At 40.4% G+C, this 21,416-nt stretch overlaps 1 protein-coding gene across 1 annotated transcript in view; it reads right to left on the bottom strand.

Moving 5' to 3' along the window:
- Positions 1–21,011, bottom strand: part of oprm1 (opioid receptor, mu 1) — a 35,423-nt gene extending 14,412 nt beyond the window's left edge. The window contains exon 1 of the mRNA XM_022203784.2: positions 20,186–21,011. Within this exon, the coding sequence (XP_022059476.1) occupies positions 20,186–20,451 (266 nt within the window). The 5' untranslated portion in view covers positions 20,452–21,011. The remainder of the gene's footprint in view (positions 1–20,185) is intronic.
- Between the last annotated feature and the right edge of the window lie 405 nt (positions 21,012–21,416).

Below are 21,416 nucleotides of genomic sequence, written 5' to 3'. Positions count from 1 at the left end.
CCAGGAGCAGACATCTCCCAAGTCGGTGCGTTTGTCCAATCAAGAGCAGGATGGTTGGAGAAGAAGGAGTTGAACACCGACTACAGGCCTCAAGTAAACACCCAGCAAGTGGAAGATTTTTAGATGTGGTGCATTTACATGCGGGAAAAACTCATCTCATGGACACGTCACATTAGGCACCCATGATCCTGTTGCCTGTTCACGCCTTGCCTTCCTTGGACCACTTTTGTTCGATACTAACCAAAGCAAACTGGAAACACCCCATAAGACCTGCCATTCTGGCAACGCTCTGGCATCTAATCATCACAGTCTAGCCCTTGTCAAGTCACTTAGATCTTCTGCTGCCCAGTTTTCCTTCTTCCAACAACCAACTATTCATTTCCTGCTTAATGTGTTGCACCTCTTCACAGGAGCCACTGTAATGAGATAATTAATGTAATTTACTTGACGTGTCTGGCTGATAGGTGTACAAAAAGGAAACAGCCATCAGTAGCTGTGCATTGTCTGCGCGACTTTTGTGTTGGCACCATAAAGTCACAAAATGGATACTTACCAGAGAAATTACATATTTTTAATGCATTTTAAAATAGATTTTCTTCCCAGCAGCAATTACTTGATAAGTATCATTTATAAACTTGATACAGATCTCCCGCTGATAGTTCCTCATTTTGAAAGGAAACTTTGACAGCTCACACAAACAGACGATAAGAAGATCGTCTTATTAAATGTCAGTAAACAGCCCACATAAAACAATGTTTACAGTAATTATTCCGTCTATTATTGACTGGAAGACAACGTGACAGTGAAGCCATAGAGCGACCAGACAGAAGTAATTATGTGCGAAGAGTAAACCTTCATTAGGCTGCTTCTGTTCGTAAACAACACTCGGCAACAGATGCTTTCCAGCTAGCTCTTCGCTGCATTAACTTGGTATTTTCCTGGATAACTAAAGCCCAGAGACAGCGAAAAGATTCAGAGATGGACCTTAAAATGAGCTAAAGCAGTCCTTTCAGCGAAAAATGTATAATTTATAGCCTTCCGTCAACACATTAGCTGTGGTTCCCACCTGGAGGGGAAGGAAATCATTTCATTTCTCCCGTTCCTTTTCCATCTTTACTTCTTCTCAGTTGAGAAAAAGCAGATTTCATAATCATGGCAAATTATCCGTGAAGACAGTTCTGACATAAAACGCATTGTGCCAGCTGTCCTTGAGGATTCATTATTCAAACACTCAAATCATTTGACAAATACGGAGCTATCCAGCTGTGTCAGTTCAACTAGTGAGTTCCTCATTTGAATAATTTTCCATAAAAGCCTCTTAAACAGGTGGCAGTTGAGGATCAGTTGCTTTAATATACATGAATTCAACTGAGCATAATATGGTCAATTTGAAATACTTTTGTATAATAAAGTACTTCGATTTTTATCCTTACTCTTCCTGAATAACTTACAATTAGTGAGCGTTTTATGACAAATTATTTAAAAGAAAATGAGAATAACCTCCAGCCTGGCTCCCTAATTAGCCTCATTTATTGCTCAAACTGTGAAGTAGAACCACAACAGCTACTTAATTGTTCATTATTCTTCTAAATGAGAATTTTATTTCTTGTTTTGTGCCCTCGTGGCACTGAAAGACTTGATCTGTAATCGCTGTACACATTTAATGGCAATCGCTCAAATGTTTCTTGAGATAATTCACTCTGGACCAAACCAACGATCACAAAAAGATGAGGAAATGTGCAAAGCAAGGGTTTGTTTCAATGCAAAACCCTTCCACTGGAGTTGATAATTGTTGCAGGAGCCGGCTGTGTAACTGGTCTGAATCAGGCTAACCCCAGGTGTTCAATAACACGGGATGAGCGTTGCCAATAACGCCTGAGCCTCGTTTCCTTCTGCTTCGATTAAAGAAGCTCCACCGTGTTGACAGATGTGAGCACATGTGGGATCAAGAGGGAGGACAGAAACGTGTTCTGTCCCCGCAGCATGTCCCCAGTTCATGAAAACTACTCAGCATGGAGCCGTTCACATGCTTCTGTATTCTAATTAGTTAATAACTGGGTGTTTGCACGTGTGAAGGTCGGTCTTCACCATGGCAACAGCTGTGACCAGGCAGGGGAGAACATTACAGCAAACACTGTTAAAATAAAATGACATAATAGGAAGCATGACATTTTCTGTAGCATTACTCGAGTCTTATGTTTCCGTGTGAATAAAACCCAGCTTAAATATAACCAGGCAGCAACTAGAGAAAGCTTTTAGTTCTTCCTGGCTGGAAAGCATGTGTCATGTGCTGGAGGTTTGTTTGCCTTTTTTCCTGCATTCGTACGTTTCTGGGTTCAGTGAACTTTACCTCCACTCATTTATAATTTACAGAATGTTACATCTTGATGGATTAAAATAAACCTCATCAGTTTTCTGTGTGTTTTGGATGCCTGGTGGTGCCTGATGTGTCGAACTGATTATTTTGGATTGGTAACAGATAATAAAATACTAATAACTTGGCATGCAGTTAAGGCTTCAGTATGAGCTTTGATTTGTGGCGAGTCTGCAGCGAATCAACAGTCTTGTCACCATATTTCAACAAATGTCAAAATGAAACCCACACACTCACAGTCAACAGTTTGGAACAGAAACTGATAACCGTTTATGGCTTTCGCTACACAGCAACCCAAACATAATTCATCATTAGCCAGGGAAGCTGGCCGCTGCGTTCGAAGCCTCGTGTATGATTCATGGCCTGCTGCTGGCTCCAGATAAACCATTAAGTCCCGGTTGCAGAAACAGGGGCAGCTCATGTGAACAGACATCTGTGTGCCTCTGGCTCGGACCGGTAACACTGTCCATGCATGCTGTGAAGAAACATGACGGATGAGGCAGCATGGGGAGGGACTGTCTGACTGCAGGGCCTGTGCTGAGCAGAGGGAGGATGTTGAGAATTATCTGTGCTTTTCCTGCATGTGTGCATGCTGGCAAAATAAAAAATACTGGATGACAAAAACAGCCTTAGATATCACTTCCTGCATAAAAATAGAGGAACTGACTCTTCAACCATTTAGGTTTGGAAAAACTTTCTGTCACTGTTTGGAAATCAATATATTATATAGACCACCCAAAAACAGCTTTTAGGATTCCATGTTTTCTTTTCTGTCTGTTTTAGTCCCATGATCCACACAGGAGTTAGTACTGATTCATAAACATTGTTTCTGATGACTGCAGCCGTGTGTCTTGACATGCTCTCCACCAGCTTATGACATTGTTCTGCTGTCACAGCAGCCCATTTCTGTTGCACAAATTCAAACAAATTTGCTTTGTTTTGGGGCTTCTGGTTCTCCATTTTGCGTCTGATGATTTTCCACAGGTTTTCAGTTGGATTTAGATCTGGTGTTTGAGCAGCCAAGGCATGGTTACAATGTTCTGGTTCTCCATCCAGGCTGTAACTGACCTTGCCGTGTGGTAAGGGGCATTGTCTTGTTAGGAAATCCAGTCATTGGAGGCAAGAAAGAGTTTTCCAGCTGATTGAAGAAGACAAGAGTAGCCCCAAACATGACTTGGTTCATTTGCTCTGTTCCACCCAGACTGAAACAACCCCAGATGGTCACTGATCCACCCCCATGTTTAACTGTAGGGGCAGACAGTCTGGTTTGTAGCTTCTCCAGCCTTCCTCCTAAACAGTAAGTTGGCTGGAGTGGGCATCAACAGAAAATTGGATTCATCACTGAAGAGAACCTTAGCCCAATCATCAACAGTCCAATCCTTGTGATCCCAGCAAAGAGTAACCAGGCTTTCCTCTGCCTTTCCTTGATGAAGAGCTTCTTCCAGCCCTGTGTGACTTCAGGTCAGCTTCAAGAAGTCAGTTTTCAGCTGTTCTTGCCGAACAAATCACATTTCTTTACAGTGCCCGCTCATTTTAAGGTCCCTGGAGGTCTAACCACGATTCCTGACACAGGAACAGATGAGTGACGGTCATCTTGTGGTGTAGAAAGACGTTTCCTGCCGTGACCAGCTAGAAGTTTGGTAGAACCATGTTGGGCTCGTTTTTTCTTGGTGTAATGCACAGCTGTCTTGGAGATCTTCAGTTTTTTCGCTACCTGTCTCTCACTCATGCCAGTTTCCTGCAGTGCTAAGATGGCTGACTTTGTGGCTTCACATAATTCTTTAGTTTTAGGCATTATGTGAGAGCTGAAAACTTCTGAGTTGTGCTACGGCTTGAATGTCAGCAGAAACCACTCTAGACCTTTGCATGTGCAGTGCTGCTGCTGATGTGAAATGTTCTCTTATAAACCCTGGGAATACAACTAAGTTTCACCATGTCAAATAGGACATAAACTGTTATGGAATCAGCTGCAATTATTGTCGTGTTCATTGTATTCTTCAGGTAATACACCTTTAGTGGTACCAGGCACAAAAATGAACAAGAAATTGAAGAAAACAAGAGTGGTCTAGTATTTTTTTTTCATGACTGTATATTAGAAAATCAGCATACCAACTCTAAGAAAATATTCTGACTGCAATATATGTTTTTTTTTTTATCCATAGGATGGTTCCAGCTTATTTCAACTTACTGTACTTTGTAAACAAACTGGGATTAATATACAGAGTCGCTAAAAGCCTGCTCCGGGTGACTAATTTCTTCATTTACTCTTAGTCAGGACTGAAAACAGCATTTTAAAATGATTCATGTAAAAATCTGAGGTTTTTCTGGAAATCTGCAGAGAGCTTATCCAATGTTTTTTTGCAGCATAGACGCATAGAGCAACCTTAATGAGAAATACGCCATCTTGAAATATTCTGGTCATAAACTTTAAATCTCTGAGTCGCAGCAGTGCATCATGTTGATGATCACAAATGATTTTAACTGGCACACGACTTTGGAATATCTGAATTAATAACACTAGTGTGCAGGCAAGCAGTGTCCTCCTTTTTAATTTAGAAGCAATTACTTTAGGAAAGGGCAAAATACATATAAAAATGTTGCATACTTGTAATAAAATGCAGTTTATGTATGTTTTTAAATCATCCTTATGATCCAGTGTAACTCACTATTCATCCAGCAGAAAGCCACCAAACACTGTGACTTAGGTCGGTCCTGTGTTTGTTGCCAAATCTTCTGTATTGGCTCCATTAGCATTTGCCGATTAAGGTTCAGTGAGCTGCACAATAATTAGATTTAAAGCAAAGTAAGCTCTTGTATGGACACCAGAGAGGTCGACAGCAGTGCAGGAAAGTTTAAAAACTGTGACTATAAAACAACTCGTAAGATATCTAATGAAAGATTAAGTATTTTATGCTCTATATAACATTTAATGTGATAAAAAAGCTTGATAAAAATGCATTAAAACTCTCGACTCGAAGTTTTCTCGAGCCATCTGTCCACTCTGACTCCTTCACATCTCCTGAGTTTTATATAAAGCCCAGATCGTTTTGGTTTGTCGGTTCTGATAACACAGACGATAAAGTGTCTGAAAGCTGTGAAAAGGTGCTGTTTATTGTAGCTTTCAGCACCAGCCTGCCCTTTACATAACCATTTATTATGTGTTAATAAAAAAGAAAAAAAAAAGCCTAACGTATCTTTCATATCAACTCCTGTTTTTCTCTCACTATTCAAGCCTTTCACTGCTTCTAGCTTTCCTCAACCATTTCAGAGGAGCCATTGTATCAGTGTCTGAATAAGCGCTACACCTCACTCAGCCTGTCACGGCCACTCACTACCAACACTTAAAGCTATTCTGGGACTTGTTTCTGCTGCAGCATATATCCAGTGACATAATCACTTCCATTTACCAAAATTACTTCCAAGAGAATTTAAAAAGTAACAACGATTTGAGCGTATTTCAATTCTGCTTGTGTCACAGGGGAAATGTGGTTCACAGACAGGATTAGGTCTTTAACAATTAAAGCTGCGGCATTTATTTTAGTCTCTGGGACTCAAAACTAAAGTGTGTTTATTAACTTGATTTTATCATTTTATTATTTTTGGCTTACATTGCTCTCAGGATACATGCATCCAAAAAAAAATGTAAAGCTTCACATTTTACAGCATTGCCATCATTGTTTCCTCACCTTTACAACAAATATTATGTCGACTATGAGAAAAAAGCTCCTCTGATCTTATTCAAATAGTACTTTATCCTAAATTAAACTCTAGATCTAAATCCAATTGAAAACCTGTGGGAAAATGATCAAATGCTAAACGGAGAACCACAAGCCCAAAAACAAAGCAAAAAACTGGTTTGAATATGTGCAGGAGGATTGGGCTGCTGTCATCAGAAGCTGGTGGAGAGCATGCCAAGACCCATGGCTGCAGTCATCAAAAACAATGTTTATTCAATCAAGTAATAACTCCTGTGTAGATCATGGGACTAAAACAGACAGAAAAGATAACATAGAATGCCTAAAAGCTGTTTTTTGGCAGTACAATGCCGTAGCTATCGATGGAAGAATTTCAGTGATTTTGGTTATCAAGAAAACCATAGAAAAATGTCTAGATATCAGCTCTTAAATGAAACTCTTATGAGCTATTTTTGTTGCCATCATATTTGTCCAATCAAATGTACCTTTAGTGATATCAAGGTCTAATCATTTTTTCCATGACTGTACGTCTGGACATATCGACCATCAGTTTTAAACGGACAAAAGAACCTGCTTGTCGTTCCAGCATTGATACTAATGGCCCCATTTTAGGATTCTGGAGAGGAAGGCCTAAAAGCAAGAGTCAAAGTCAAAGAGGCCCTTCTCTCGACTCCAGCAGCTTTTAAGGGGTTGGTGATAAATCTGTAGAGGCTGACAAAATGGATGAGGAGCAAGCAGGCAAGAATGAGGTTCAGCCAAGGTCAGAATCCATCTGAGCAAGAAACACAAAAACCCTGGAACACTATCAGTGCAAAGATGGCCTGGCAGCTGACAAGTGTCAAAGGGATGGTGTAGATAGACTAGAGGTGATGAGGGATTGAGCTGCAGATGATGCAGGAGGCGGAAACACAAACTGCAGGGAAGGTGGGAGTGGCTGGAGGTGAAACATTAGTGAAGTTTCTGACAGGAAAAGTAATAGAAAGTGAAGGAGATAACCTTTTGGGAGTGAAAGTGTACACAAGGTGAAGCAGCTGTAGGGTCACTGACAGTTTGTGAAGCACTGGAAAGTACTATCCGGCAGAAGAAGCTTGTTTTTCAACTTGTCTGCCAAAGTTCGCACAAAGGTTCTTGGTACTAGTGGAGCAGTTTCTCTTCTTATGACAGACTCTAACTCTTATTATTTTCTCAGTTTGTACATCATCAATCCCTTTCTTCACCTCCTCTCCTCCCACCTAGAGAAGACGAGGATGAAACAAGAGAAGAGTCGAAGCAACAAGTATGTAAAAAAATGAGACATCCTTTACTTGGAGTTGTCTTTTTAAAGCAACATAAATTAAATACAGTGTCTTCCAGGTCTGCATCATCTGTCCTAAACCTACCACTGTTTTTATGATCGCCAGTGTTCATGATAACTTACAGCATATATTTGCTTTTAATTCAATTGACAACATGGCATAATTACATAAAAAAGTATTGGTATTACACACACATCCCATGAACTATAAGTGATACAGAATTTATAGATGCACTGAACATAACATGTCTTGCTCCTGCAGCGGTTTGCATATTCCAGCTTGGTGTTTTATACATTACGGATGGAGTGGAGTTAAAGGATGTCCTTGTGCATCTTCGCTCCTCACAGCTCTTCCATCAAGCCTACTTTCTTCTCGCTCCTTGAGATTCATTTCAGGAATAGATGCGTTCTTCAAGATGCCACGCTAAGATCGATTTCACTGGAAGGAGGATGGAGGACACGAAGTAAAGAAGAGCTAGATGTGCACAACAACCTGCTAAATGTCTTCTACTGCGTTAGCCATGATGCTAATGAGCCACATGGTCAATTTGCAATAAGTTTGAGTCAAGAAACAGACGGACCAAACATTCCGGTCCTGCACGATGATTTATTTGTCTCCTCTCCATCGTAGGGTTTTTTTTAAAACTATCTTTAAACACAAGTTTTCTGTTTTTGATAAATGCTGCACTAGTGAATAATCTTGAATGAAAGGAAAAGTAATGACAGTATGGGAATATAAGCACGTAATTAAGTATTTGAAATGGGAAGCGTTGCTGAGGCACCATGCTGAGTAGCTGCTGATGTGCTATCATCAGTCTGATGTCCTTTTTTTTTTTTTTTTTTTTTTTTTTTTAAATTGTGACATTCAACACAAACATGCAGAGAGATTCATGGATTTTCAGTCATTAAGTAGCACTTCCACATCTGGGCCAGCCACTTCAATAAACACTTTCACCTTTTATCACTGCAAACACTGCGTTGTCATAGAAACTCCCGATGGGCGATGACGATTATGCCGAACCCGCTGTTTGAAATTATTTCGCCGAGGTTTTGTCACAGAGAGGGAAAGATGGTATTTAATGATTGATGACTTTATCTCGCCGGGGTCTGTTTTAGCGGAGCGATCAAAAAGACAACACAAAGCCGGAGATCACGTGTGCAAACTCAGAGAGAGCGTAGCCAAGCACCAGTGAAACGTGCACGAGGGTTGGTGGAAGTGACCCAAATACACGAGGGGGTTGGTATTTATTCTAGTCTCAGGAAAGAATAAAGCAACGGGCAAAGTGTATTTCAGGATCAGGAAAGTGGCGACGTGTCAGATTTCTTTTAAATCACTTCTGAAAAGCCACTTTTATAGACTTGCTTTTATGTGACGTTTACTTTTAGCTTTACTTAGTTTTAGTGTTCTATTTTGTATTGTGTCCTGTATTTTTTTTACATGTTCTCCTTTGTTTTATTTGACTTTTAGCTGCTTGGTTCTTCTGTGTGATGCCGTCTCTCTAATTTCATTTTTGATTTGTAGTTTTCTCTAACTTTAACCCTCCATCTTATTCTTTAATTTTTAAAACTGCCTAGTGCCTTTGTTTGTTATGATTGCTAATCAAGCTAATTATTCACTTAATTTATTATCATTTTTACTGTTTATTTTAATTGTCTGATCTGACTTGTCTCCTATGCTTGTTTGATTGTCTCTGCTGCATGTTTTCACAGTCAAAGCACTTTGTGAACACTGTTCTTAACCCTGGTGTTGTCCTGCAGGTCAGATTGACCCATTTTAAAGTTTGAAAATGTGGAAAAAATATATTTCTATGTCCACATTTTCAACATTTTCGGGAAACTTTTTGAACATTTTTTTGTGGAAAAAAAGCAATGTCAAAAAAATGTTTCTTTACGAACATTCACAAAAAGAATCAACCAAAATCAGGCGAAATTTGCCGGATTTTGGTTGAGTTTTTGTGAATGTTCTTAAAGAAAATATTAGAAGTTTTACTGATATGTCATCATTTTTGACATTTTTAGGATTTTTGGAAGATTTTTGCTTATTTTTTGAAAGTATTTACAAGAATTTTCATGCCAAATTTGGGGGATTTTTTTTAAATAAAATTTTTAAGAAATTATTGGAACTGTCTTTGTGAAGGTTTTACAAATTTTCAGAAATTTGGGGGATTTTTTGCTGAATTTAACATTTTTTTTCAGACAAGGAAACACTCATTTTTGGTGTCGGTAAATGAAGACAACAGGAGGGTTAAGGGTGCTGTATAAATAAAGATATTATTATCATTATTATTATGTTGAAATGGTTGCACTATTTTTTTTAAAATCTCACGTTCCTCTTTCCTGGATTGTTTCATCTCCAGTTTCGTGTCTCCACTGCTCTTCACCTTTGAGCTTAACAGAGCAGGCAAACAGTGATATCAAAGCACACATGAGATAAATCCACTGAATAAACTCATAAAAAGAAGAAAGCGCAATGGGTTTGCAGGGGATGATGTTTGTGTGCACGTGTGGTTTAGTGTATCCGTGGACCTGTCACCACGAAGCATACAGTCCACTCTGAAAGTGAATGACGAAGCCTCGATTCTGCTCGACAACTCGCGTTCTCCGAGCTGTCAGAGAGCATCTGCTTTGACTTACAACACACATATAAGCAGCTGGGAAAACACACACACGTGCAAAACTGACAGATGAATAGAAAAGATGAACAATTAGAGATCCATAAGTCGGAGGGACAAACGGCTCAGCAAGCTGTTTGTCAGAGACGGATGGATGGCGAGGTGACAGATGTTCCTGCTGGGGGTCGACACTCAGAAGCTCAACGTGACGCAAGAACACGAAAACATTCTTTACGAAAAGTTCCCCCAGATGTTTAGTACGATTTTCAAATTCGAAAAATAACAGTAAATCATTCACAGGATCTATCCCCACCGCTTATATAAATGCATAATCGCAAGATACTCATTCAAATTTTCTGATTTAGACGCACTTTTTTTTTAGATTGCAAACATTATTATTATGATTTGACATAATGATGGTAATTGCATCAATGTGCTTCATTTAGAACTAAATTTAAGTCGTAACTTGGCTGATAATTACATTTTTTCTTCAAGTTTCAGTTCAGGAGCTCAACTGTTCTCTCGTGCATATAAACAGGCCTGAACAATTTGAGAAGGTGAGGACTGTGTGTTAGGAAGCCTGTAGGCTAAAAAATATGACATAAAGGACATTTCAAGGAAAGTATTGTTTCTTTTAAAAGTTTTTTTGGTTAAGACCATAATGTAGAAAAACATATTCCTGTACATAAACAATAAGGCTGATATACCACCACTGGAATATTTAAATCTGCATTGGCCTTAAGATTCAAGTATCCATCAGGCTCTACTACTATCCTCAGAAAGGCTCTTTTTTTATGTCCGACAGCATAAATTGTTGCCCTACCGCATAAAACACACCACAAGGTGATGTGATTTGCTCCTTCTCGCTGTGTCCTCTGCAGACCTGTGCTGAGTGACGAAAACGTTTAATAAAAGCATCCGTCAACTGTGAGAGGTGAGGCATTGGAACGCTCCTGATTGGATCGACTGAAAGTGATGTAGAGATCAATATCCACGCACCCACAAAGACAAACTCCCATGGGCTTGGAAGCTCAGCAGATGTCCAACTCAGCCAATCTTCCAGCTGGTAAATCATTTACATTCAAATCATCTTCAGTTCCAACCACACAGACAGTGGAAAATGTCATTGAAAGAAAAGAATCTACTCACAGCATTTACGATTTACTGCAACACATCACTCCTCGGTGATTCTTAAAGCAATCACGACTCATCTGGTCTTTGTGCTGTTGGTTTCATTGTGTTCATGTGATTTCTCTCAACCTTGAGTGCAGAAGTAGTAAAGTTTCTCGTCCCTGAAAGCTGACTGTTCGGAAATTAAATCACTCCAAGGACTAAATCAGTCCGTGGAAACTTGGCAGCAGTAATGGGAAATATGTGCAATTTCAATATAACAGGCAAAAACACTGAAAATTGCCAATTAAGATAGCTGAAATTGTTGTCAAATTGTAGCTAAGCTGAAAATTAGCGTGAAATGTTGATATTTTGCCAATTTTATAAGGAATTAAGGGGGAAAAGTTCATTTTTTTAGGACACTGCTGCCAATCTTGCAGTGAAAACCACTTGGCCTACATGAAAAATGCTCAAATTTAGTTTACAAAGACTTGCAAATGGGGTTATCTAGACTGCAATAACATAAATCGCACACGCTGCATGTATTCAACAACCAGCGTATTGTGCTCTGCTCGTGGGTTCAACGATGTTTGTCCACTTCAGCGTGATTCAGCCCTGTAATGGTTTTCAGTCTCTGGAAATATGACAAATGGCAATAAAAAGAACAGGTTGAGGTCAAAGACAGATCTTCAGTTTGTTGCTTAGGAACATTTTTTTTTTTTAATCTGCAGAGGACCTTCTGCAAAGGGCCTTACTGTGCCCTTGAGGAGGCGCAACTGTGTTAGCAGTGAAAAAAGTGCGACGGCTGTCAAACTGATGGATTTCACTTCAGATGAGGTCATCATTTGACCTCTTTGGGATGCTTTGTTTGCTCATCTTTAAACAATTAGCTATTCTAAAGGAGGGGAAAAAAAGTGGTTTTCATGAAAAGATACAAAGATCTGCAGTTCTTTGTTGATACTCTGAAATGCCGTCGCTGATGAAGACAGACAATGTTTAACAGCACCTGTCATCAAACATAAAGAGCAGAATCAGTCCAAGTGTGTGAGTCACTTTGTAAATGACAGATGGACAAAAGAGCCAAGAGCTGCCATCAATCATCGAGCAGAAAGAGGCAAAAATCTGGCTTTTGTTCCTTTCTGTTTCAGTAATCATCGGTCTTTCTTAGCGTATACAGTAACATCGTCTGTCACTAAATCCCTCAAAATATTGCAATCACATTAGTGTTTTATTGTCTCAGAAGGAATAAATCATTTTCTTATTTGGCGATTTCAACATTTTTCTCCTGAATCTCCCCTCTTAGGAGAAATAAGCAGCAAAAATTTAATCAATAAAGGAAATTATCCTGTCTAGTTTGAAGATAACACGAGAAACACAAGCAAAGCTGGGGATCTTTAGCAGTGCTTGTAGGCTTCACTGAGTTTTCCCTTTTTTTTTTTTTTTTTTTTTACAACCTTATGGGGTAATAAATAGACAAATCCCAGCTGAAACTGGCCAAAAGGCAGGAAACACCCTAGAGAGGTTTCCAATCCATCACAGGACTAACACAGAGAGACAGACGGTCAATCACACTCACAAACGAGGAGCTTCAAACTCACAATCGTCTGGCTGTGAGGTGACAGTGCTAACCGCTGCATCACCATGCCAGCCCAAGAAGCTATCGCAATCCACAAAGTCTTTAATATTCCTAATGAAATCTGAATAAAATGTACATTCAGACAGATAAAATGAAACACAAGCTTCCCTTTTACACAGAAAATTAACAAAACTAGTGATGTCCTGTTGTCACAATCAGATTGGCATCAGCAAAGGTAGATGTCACCGTTTTCAGCCCTAAAATGGTCACTGTTGACACAAACAACTTTAAATTTGGCACTGCTCTTTCTTGGGTTGATAACAATAAACTCGGCAAGTTTCAAGAAGATTGGACATACGGCTGTCGAGATATGTGAAGAACATACACACGCACCACAAGACAAAATATTCCTTCATTTGTCTGTTAGATTCTTCACAAATCAGTGTAAAACTGAAGTTTATACATTGATCTTTAAGGTGGCAACAGAATTGATACATGAATCCAGTCAAGAAGGCAAATTTCTGACATGTGGAGGCTCATATTTCAAGTTTTCTTTTGGTCATCTCCAGAGCTGATTACTTCAAACAAGTAAAGATCAGTGCATCGAGAGACAAAAAGTAGCATTTACGGTATCAAATTGGGGATCAGGCTGAAACGCAAAATGCATACTGGTGTTAAACCACCTGGACATAGACAAAGCCTTATTTTGAACTTTCCTGTTCACTGTAATGTCTGGTTTCTTAGTGTCATTCTTTCTATGAGCTCAACAGAAACACCAGACTGATGGTGCTCCGACTCTGCAGCAGTGTCCAGCGGTTTTAGTGTTATCGAAGGCAGATATCACAAACAGTAAACTTCCTCTGAAAAAAATCAACCCTAAAACAGCCACTGCTCATCCAAACCACTTCAAAGTCCACACTGCATTTTCTTGAATCCAATGCAACACACTCGGCAAGTTTAAAGTAAATCAGATGTACGGTTGTCGAGATATGTGAAGGACAGACACACACACAACAAGGCAAAGATTCTTTCATTAATTAGTTAAATTTGTGACAAGTCAGTGCAAAACTCATCTTTATATGTAGCTCTTTGAGGTGGCAACTCTTAGATCAGATAAAAACACAGAGTTGAGACTTGAATTCAGTCACAAACACATTTCTGATATGCAAGGCTCATATTTAATGTTTTCTTTTGGTTATCTACGGAGCAGAATATTTCAAAGATCAGTGCAGTGAGAGACAAAAAGAGACATTTAGGGTGTCAAATTGAGGATCAAGCTAAAATGAGAGTAAGTTTTTCCCCCCAAGAAAATGGTCAAAATCACATATGGGTGTTAAATTGAGCTTAGTTGTGTCTCGAAGAAGGCCTTATATTGAACTTCCCTTTCTTCTGCGATGTCGGTTTTCTCAGATTCACTCTTTGAGCCGGACAGAAACACCTCCTGCTACAACCGGACTGTAATTCTCCAGCAGCGTCCAGTAACGTTAAAGAGCTCATTACTCCCGAACAGGAAGGACACTCTAATTAGCTTGCTGCACTCTCTACTCATAATTGTCTACTTAGCAAGAAAATAGGACTCTGTTCTCTCTTGTTATGTGTAGAAACACAAGTGTAGTAAAAAGCTGCATGCAGAGTTCCCTTCTCTTCCAGTCTGTCACTGTGCTGTCAGGCTCTGTCATACAGATAATAATGATCTGATGGCTTTATTGTTTCCGAGGCCGGAGGTTAGCGCACGAATACGTTTGTCTTGACTCGTTTCGCGGCAGGTGAGTTTGTCTGTACGCCAAAGCAAACACGGTAATTGCAGTGTAAAATCCTCATGCGAACTGTAATTATCGAGCTCGTCATTGATTAACGGTAACTGAGATGATGCACGATGGCTGCATGTTCAGACGTTACAAAACAGAGGTGAGGGCAGCAGGTTTCAGGGGCCAACGATGAAGTTTGTGTCAAGCACTTTACAGTAGAATACAAGCCTGAATGACAGATGTTACTCTGAACTGGTGGCAGGTTCGAAGCAGCTGGATGTACACGAGACCGTCCAGATGTTTCTGCACCCAACAGTCACATGAGCAGCACCCACATCCACCATCTAGCTATGAATTCACATGAAAGGTAAAGAGGCTTCCCAAGCAACATCAAAGGCACGGTTTAAAATGAAGTCAATGATCCCGAGAGCTCATGTTTTTGCTTTTTATTCCTCCACCCATGCGTACCTAATTTGTTTAAATGTGGGGAAAGTCTCTCTCTTTCATCCCACGCAACCCACCTCCTGTTTATTGCCGTCAATAACTGTAGTCTGCAGAACAATTTCAAGAATTCAAATGCAGGGGTCCAAAACTCCAGATCCTGTAGTGTAGAGCTGCAGCAGTTAATCTGCTTAATTGATGAAACCGAAAATACATTAATCAATACACTGAAAAAAATACCTGATTTTTTTTTAAATGCTAAAATGGTTGATTAGTTTAGATTAACATGAAAAAGAAACTGAAAAATGTATTAAAAAATTATTAGCAGATTAAAATGTAGTGAAACTGTAATTTTACAGTGACACATAGATTTAAATACTAATGTTTGATATGCACATGATTTACAGTTTTGCATCTAAATTAATATTTTTCTTCTGTAATATCACTTGATATTACCTGTAATTTAACATAACAAGGAACATTTGTAAAATAACTATTTTTAAAAAATCATTTCACATTTTTAAGTCCCTAGCATACATAATTTTTCTTTTGAATAATGATAAATATCTCTAAAGATATTTTGTAGCAGATTTAAATACAGTAAAACTAATTTAACCATGACACATATTAAGAGAACAAATTACTAATTGTAAAAATACAGATTTTTGATGTTCAATATGTGTAGTTTAGGCCTGTTTTGGGTTTTTTCGCTCTAAATTATTATTTTTCTGATATTTTGCTAGATATTTTCTGTAATTAAACATAAAGAACATTTGTAAAGTAATAGTTCTCAAAAAAAAACATTTTGCATTTTTCAGTTCCATGTATATACAAATTTTCTTTCAAATAAACAGCAAACATCAGTAAAATGATGACCGTTAAATGAACCGAAGGCACCGCTTGGAAAGGTAAAACCACCTTAAATATTGTCTGTTCATTAGTAGGGACCGTTTTTAAATGCCTTATGTTCTTGTAGCTGCATAATACACACTGAAGCAGAAAACTCATCAAATGGGATATTTTTTGGATGAAAATGTATCAACACTTAGATTAAATCAGTCTTTAGTAGCAGGTCTAATAAAATATAGCTGCTTTGAAGGGCAATCCTCGTATACATTAATGCGTTACAATCATTCCATCACAGACCTGTATGAGTTTGGATCCGCATTTTGTGCTTTCATTCTGGTCCAGATGTGGTCCCGTTCTGTTACCTCTGGTTCCAGGTCTGTTTAGCGTCATGTTTAGTACCGGAAGGAAACCTGCATGTAAGTGACCGACTCCCTGGGCTAAGAGGATGGATTATCTGAGGCACGGCCAGCCACAGGGGAGACGGCTACATTAGACATAACACAATTAGCCTGTTGATATAAATCAGCAGTGGAATCCCAGTCGATTGGGTTTATTTCTGGTATCTGATGCTACTCAGTTCTGCATGAGCCCAACTCCAACATTTCTCTTTTATTCCAGGCACAACTGTTTGGATCTATGGAGACCTCTCTCTTAAAGCCAAGACAAAATCCTCCAGCTTTGTTCCGTGTAAAAATGCACTGTTACATCAGGCCAAACCTAATCAGGCTTGGGCCGTCTGAGCCAGACGAATCAATCGGGGATCCTCCAGAAGTTGTGTTTTCAATGCAGCACTTCTTTTTCTGCAGGATTTTTCTGCTGAGGGTCATTAACAGAAAGAGAGGATTCTGAAAGACACCCACTTGACTGCTTAAACTCGTCTGTTGAAACATATAAACTTAAGATGAACTTCCAATTTCATACATACATGAAGTGATTTAGCTGTCCTGTCACTTATCGTGAGTAATAAACATTTCAATGTTCATTTAGGTAGGTCAGGATGGACCAGAAGAAATATGAATCTGTCCTTTAAAAAAAACACAAGGATTCCTACTTTGCCAGATGAACTTAAGCCTCAAAGTTACTTGTTATTGCCGCTCATTTTTACTCATTATTGACACATTTTTCACTGCAATATAGAATCCTGCACCACTATGGGAACAGTATAACCACGACCAGAGGCAGAGAAAACTCAAAAATGTCTTTTTGCACAAAATGACAAAGTTATGATTATTTAAAAACCTGGAATCAACACATCCAACATTTTCCAAGTTCCCACAGGTGTTAGCAGTGCTTGGAAAAAAAATGGTGACAAGCTACAGATATTTTACTATTCACATTTTAAGCTTGTTTCAGCGTTCATTTACTATTTACACATCCTGCAGTTCAGCCGAAAAATCTAAACTTTTGTCATTTGACTACTGGTCATTCATTACAGCTGGACCGAGAAGTGCAGTATTTTATTTTGTTTACACAATGTAGTTTGTACAAATGGCAAATTTTTAAATGAAATATATAGAATAAAGAAAATTTGAGCTATGGTTTCATTATTTTTTTCCAGACTGAGTGCCATGCCACAGACGAGTAGTTCAAGGACTGTCAGGACGTTTGAAAATCTGAGAGTTGTCTATAAACAGTTGAGCCATTTTGGCAGTTTTTTAGAAAACATCTTTGAAACCTGCTGGTGTGTGCTGGGGTTCAGTGGGTTCACCTGGCAGTCCAGTGACTGCAGGTTAGTCATCTGAAACTCAACATGAAACTCCATCAGAAGCTTCCAGAAACCCATTACCTCGACTCTGTCATTAAATTGGTGAGGCAGGATTGCAGTCATGACTTCATGTTCTGTGTTATTGGGTTCAAACTCATACGAACTGTTTAGAAGTTACTTTGTCACCAGGGAGCTGCTTAACAGCAAACAACTGAATTGTCCACCATCCCATTAGTTGTGCGGCTGCGGGTTGATGCAGGTCAGCGGGTGCAGATGCTTCCTGACCTCCTGAAACAAAAACATCCAAAGTTTTAGAAAACGCTTCAACTCCTCAATCGGACCAATTAGGTGCAGCTGCTGGTCTGGCTGGATTTGGGGAGGTGGGGGAGCCGCTTTGCACTCATCAGGAAAAAAACACCTCCCAGTGTTGCCGTGGCAACAGAAAGTACTCGGCACCGATGGCATATTCCTCGTGGAACCCAGCAGTTTCAGTTCAATAGATTTTTTTCCGTTTGAGCGTGCAGATCACTGTCTGTGTTTGCTCACAAGAAGTTTGCGGATGTTTGCAGAGTTTTGCGGAGCGGCAGAGAGAGGCAGTGAAAGGCCAGAGAGATAAGGAGCGAGAGAGAAGTGTTTTATGGCTTTAAGGTCATCATTAGTCAGACTGTATGGGAGGAAAAAAAAAACAGCTCGCATCCACTGCTGTCTCTGCTTAATCTAGCCAAACTGCATTCAAGGCCCCGACTGTAAAACGAGGACGGACAGTTCAAGACTGCATTTCCTTTTACGAGTGAATATCCACAGTGTGTCATTAGCTAAATGGCAGCTCACTCTCAATCTGTCAACAGAGAGAAAAGACCACAAGAGGTGCTACACAGGGACGGAAAGACAAAGAGGCTGATGCATGTTAATGACCCTGATGGATTGTGCTTTTCAGAGAAACAAGACGGATCCTTTACCTTCTTTTTAATTGCCTCAAAAGTCTCATTTTTTCCCAAAAGTTGCGCAAAACATCCAGACACTCCTTGTTGTGTGTCACTATAAAGCCTGATGCTCACTTCATTACCACGGACAAAAGGCAGGAGGATGGTTGGTTGTCCTGATCGTGCTCCCATGAAACTCCCCAGAGCTTAAGATCAAGTAGATCCCTGCACCACCCGTCATCTGCTTTATGGACAAACCCCTTGAAAACGCGTTATTCAAACCAGCTCATGCATCAGCCAAACATGGATGCATTAAATCGATGCTGGCGATTTTACTTTTTTTGCAGTGCTTCCTCTTCATTTTGTTGCTATGGAGTCACCGGGGAGCAGATCTGCTGCAAGTAATTTGGGGTCGACAACATCCGGCAATCGAATGTGCGTTCTTTAGCAAAACGGATGCATTTCAGGAAGCACCGAGACTCAGATTAATGTGGGATAATGTGCTCAGTCTGGCAAACGAACATTTATCTGCCCTGGAAACAGCGAGCTAAGTGAGAAGAATAACAAAGTAATCATGTAGTAGATCATTGTTGTAATAAAGAAGTAAATCAGCTGAGTAGTCTCCTCTTTAATTTCTCCAATAAAGAGGTGGCATTTCAATTATAACACCATTAAAACACCTGTCCGACAAGTTCAGCACAGCAAATCCTGCACTCGGCCACTTTATCAGACCAATAAAGTGGGTAATCACTGGGTGGAAAACTCATTTTTATCCTCCTCACATCTCAACTGTCCAATTGTCCCCTAAGCTGTCCAGCTCTTTTCCAAGTGCACTTGTTTTGTCCTCATTTTCCTCTACCACAGACTCATCTCCTCCACCAATGTAGTGCGCTCTAATACCTAAAAGAGCCTCATGTGAAACGACACATCTGCAGTTTAACCAACACACATGTCCGGTGTTGGTGTGCATTCAAAGACCAGCTTCTGCCTGTGGGAGTGCTTCGCTCAGCTGCCCAGCTGATCAACATTAATTTAGTTTGTGAAACAACTGAAATCTCATCTACTGAAGAGCAAGTGGGCGCTTGTCATGTGTGATTAGCCCATTAGACCAGTGATTGAAGAGGATAAAGGCTCATTCTGTGATGAGATCTTGACAGTGTGGCATTGGCTTCAAACACAGTTTTAAATATGAATGAGATGAGGTGAGAGAGGTGGAGATTTAAGAAGAAATTGATGTATTGGAACATATAGTGTGACTCTTACAAACCAAATCGTGTGCATAACATCAGGAATAGTTAGCCGAGTTTGGAGAAACATCTGGCAAACTTTCAGCACTTATCTGCTGTGCTTATACTCTAATGTAATGTCCATAGGGAGAGGACACTGCTGCCTTCATGTGCTCTGTGGCTTCAAAGGGGTTGACTGGCCCGCAGTGATTTGGACTCACATGGGAATAATATGGCCACATCAGCTGATTTATTAGTTTAGCTGTATGATGCAACCTGGATGAAAGCAGCCACAGATTTGGAGATAATAAGCGGTTGTTTTTTTTAGTGCAGCAGCTTTCCTTTCCTCCCTGTCCCTCTGCGTTCTGCGCACTGGAGCAATTTGCAGCGAGGTTGGAGGCATTTTACGCACGAACGGCAGCTGTACATGCAGCGCTGTCAGCATTCACATGGCTTCACTCGGCCACAAAACACACAAACACACTTCCACGTCCACTCTGCTCAACAGATCAACAGGTTACACACGTGCGTGGCTCGTTTTCAAAAGGTGTGAAAAGGTTTAATTATGCGCATCGAGGCTGAGGACACGCGTCCGCTCGCCTCAGCGTGGCAAAGAGTTCTCTCAGTCCTACCTGACGATGATGTACATGACCAGCACGTTGCCCACCAGCCCCACGACGCACACAATGGAGTACAGAGCCGTGATAACGATCGCGATGATCACCGGGTTGGCGTCGACGTCCAGGCTGCCGGTCAGTCCGCGCTCCACGTCGCACGGCGGCAGCGGCTCCGAGAAGCTCGTGTTGTCGGTGAAGTTCCGGCAGAAGCTGGTGTTGTTGTAAAACAACGGCAGCTGGCTCCGGTGGTCCGCGTCCGAGCCGTTCCCGGCGCTCTCCATGGTCCTCGATCGGTGCGTGCGTTTTTCTCCCTCCCTCTAGCTGCCCCTTTTCGGGTGTCTGTCGGCGGACTCGGAGCCCGCGGAGCCCCGCTGGGTTGCTGGTGTGTCGGTTGTTCGGTGAGCTTTGAGCGCCGGTACCGATGCCGCTGACCGTGTTGAAGAATGTGCTGCTGTGATGGAGGAGGGCGCACGGCGGCGAGCCTGCACGGGACAGAAGCGACGGCGTGAAAACGAATTAGTTCGTCCTTCCTCTCCTTCCATCCCCCCTTCACTTCACGTTTGTTTACTTCCGCCTTTCCTCCCTTCTTTTATTTATCCTTGTTTAGTCCATCCTTCCTTCATTTTCTCTTTCCAGTCCTTCCTTCTCGATTCCTTTCATCTTTCCTTTGCTTCATTTAATCCATCTGGCCGTTTGAGGATTTTCTTCATTCCTTCTCTGAACTTTAATCTCTCCTTTCTCTCATCCATCTCCATCCTTTCCTTTTTCTCTTCCCAGTCCATTTCTTTTTACTTTGATTTTGTCCACCTTTATCAGTTCTTTCCTCCACGTTTTCCTTTCTCCTTCAACTGTTTGCTTCTTTTCTTTTTGGCCTTATTTCCCCTTCTTTTTATCCGCCTCCATCCATGCTTTAATTTTTGTTTATTCCATCTTCATCTTTCAGTCTTGGCTAATTTTCTTGTGCTTGTTATCACTTTCCTTAATCCTTTCTTTTCTGACCTTTAGCCTCTCCTTTCTGTCTTCTCTCCATCCTCTTCCAGTCCCTCTGTGCTTCTTCCTTTTTTCTATTGCACACCTTCCTTTTTCATGTTATCTTCCTCTTTTCCATACATCTTTTTCCCTTTATTCTATTCTCCTTCTCTTCCCCGCTTCCTTCTTTTTGTTTTCTTCTCCTTTTTCCTACGCTTTCATTCCCGCTTATACCCATCTTAGCTCATTCTGATTTCCATATAGTATATCAATAGTC

Source organism: Acanthochromis polyacanthus, chromosome 15 (genome assembly GCF_021347895.1).
Source record: "Acanthochromis polyacanthus isolate Apoly-LR-REF ecotype Palm Island chromosome 15, KAUST_Apoly_ChrSc, whole genome shotgun sequence".
Classification (NCBI taxonomy): Eukaryota; Metazoa; Chordata; class Actinopteri; family Pomacentridae; genus Acanthochromis; species Acanthochromis polyacanthus.
Note: the sequence above shows the minus strand (reverse complement) of the source record. Positions and strands in the feature narration are given on the sequence as shown.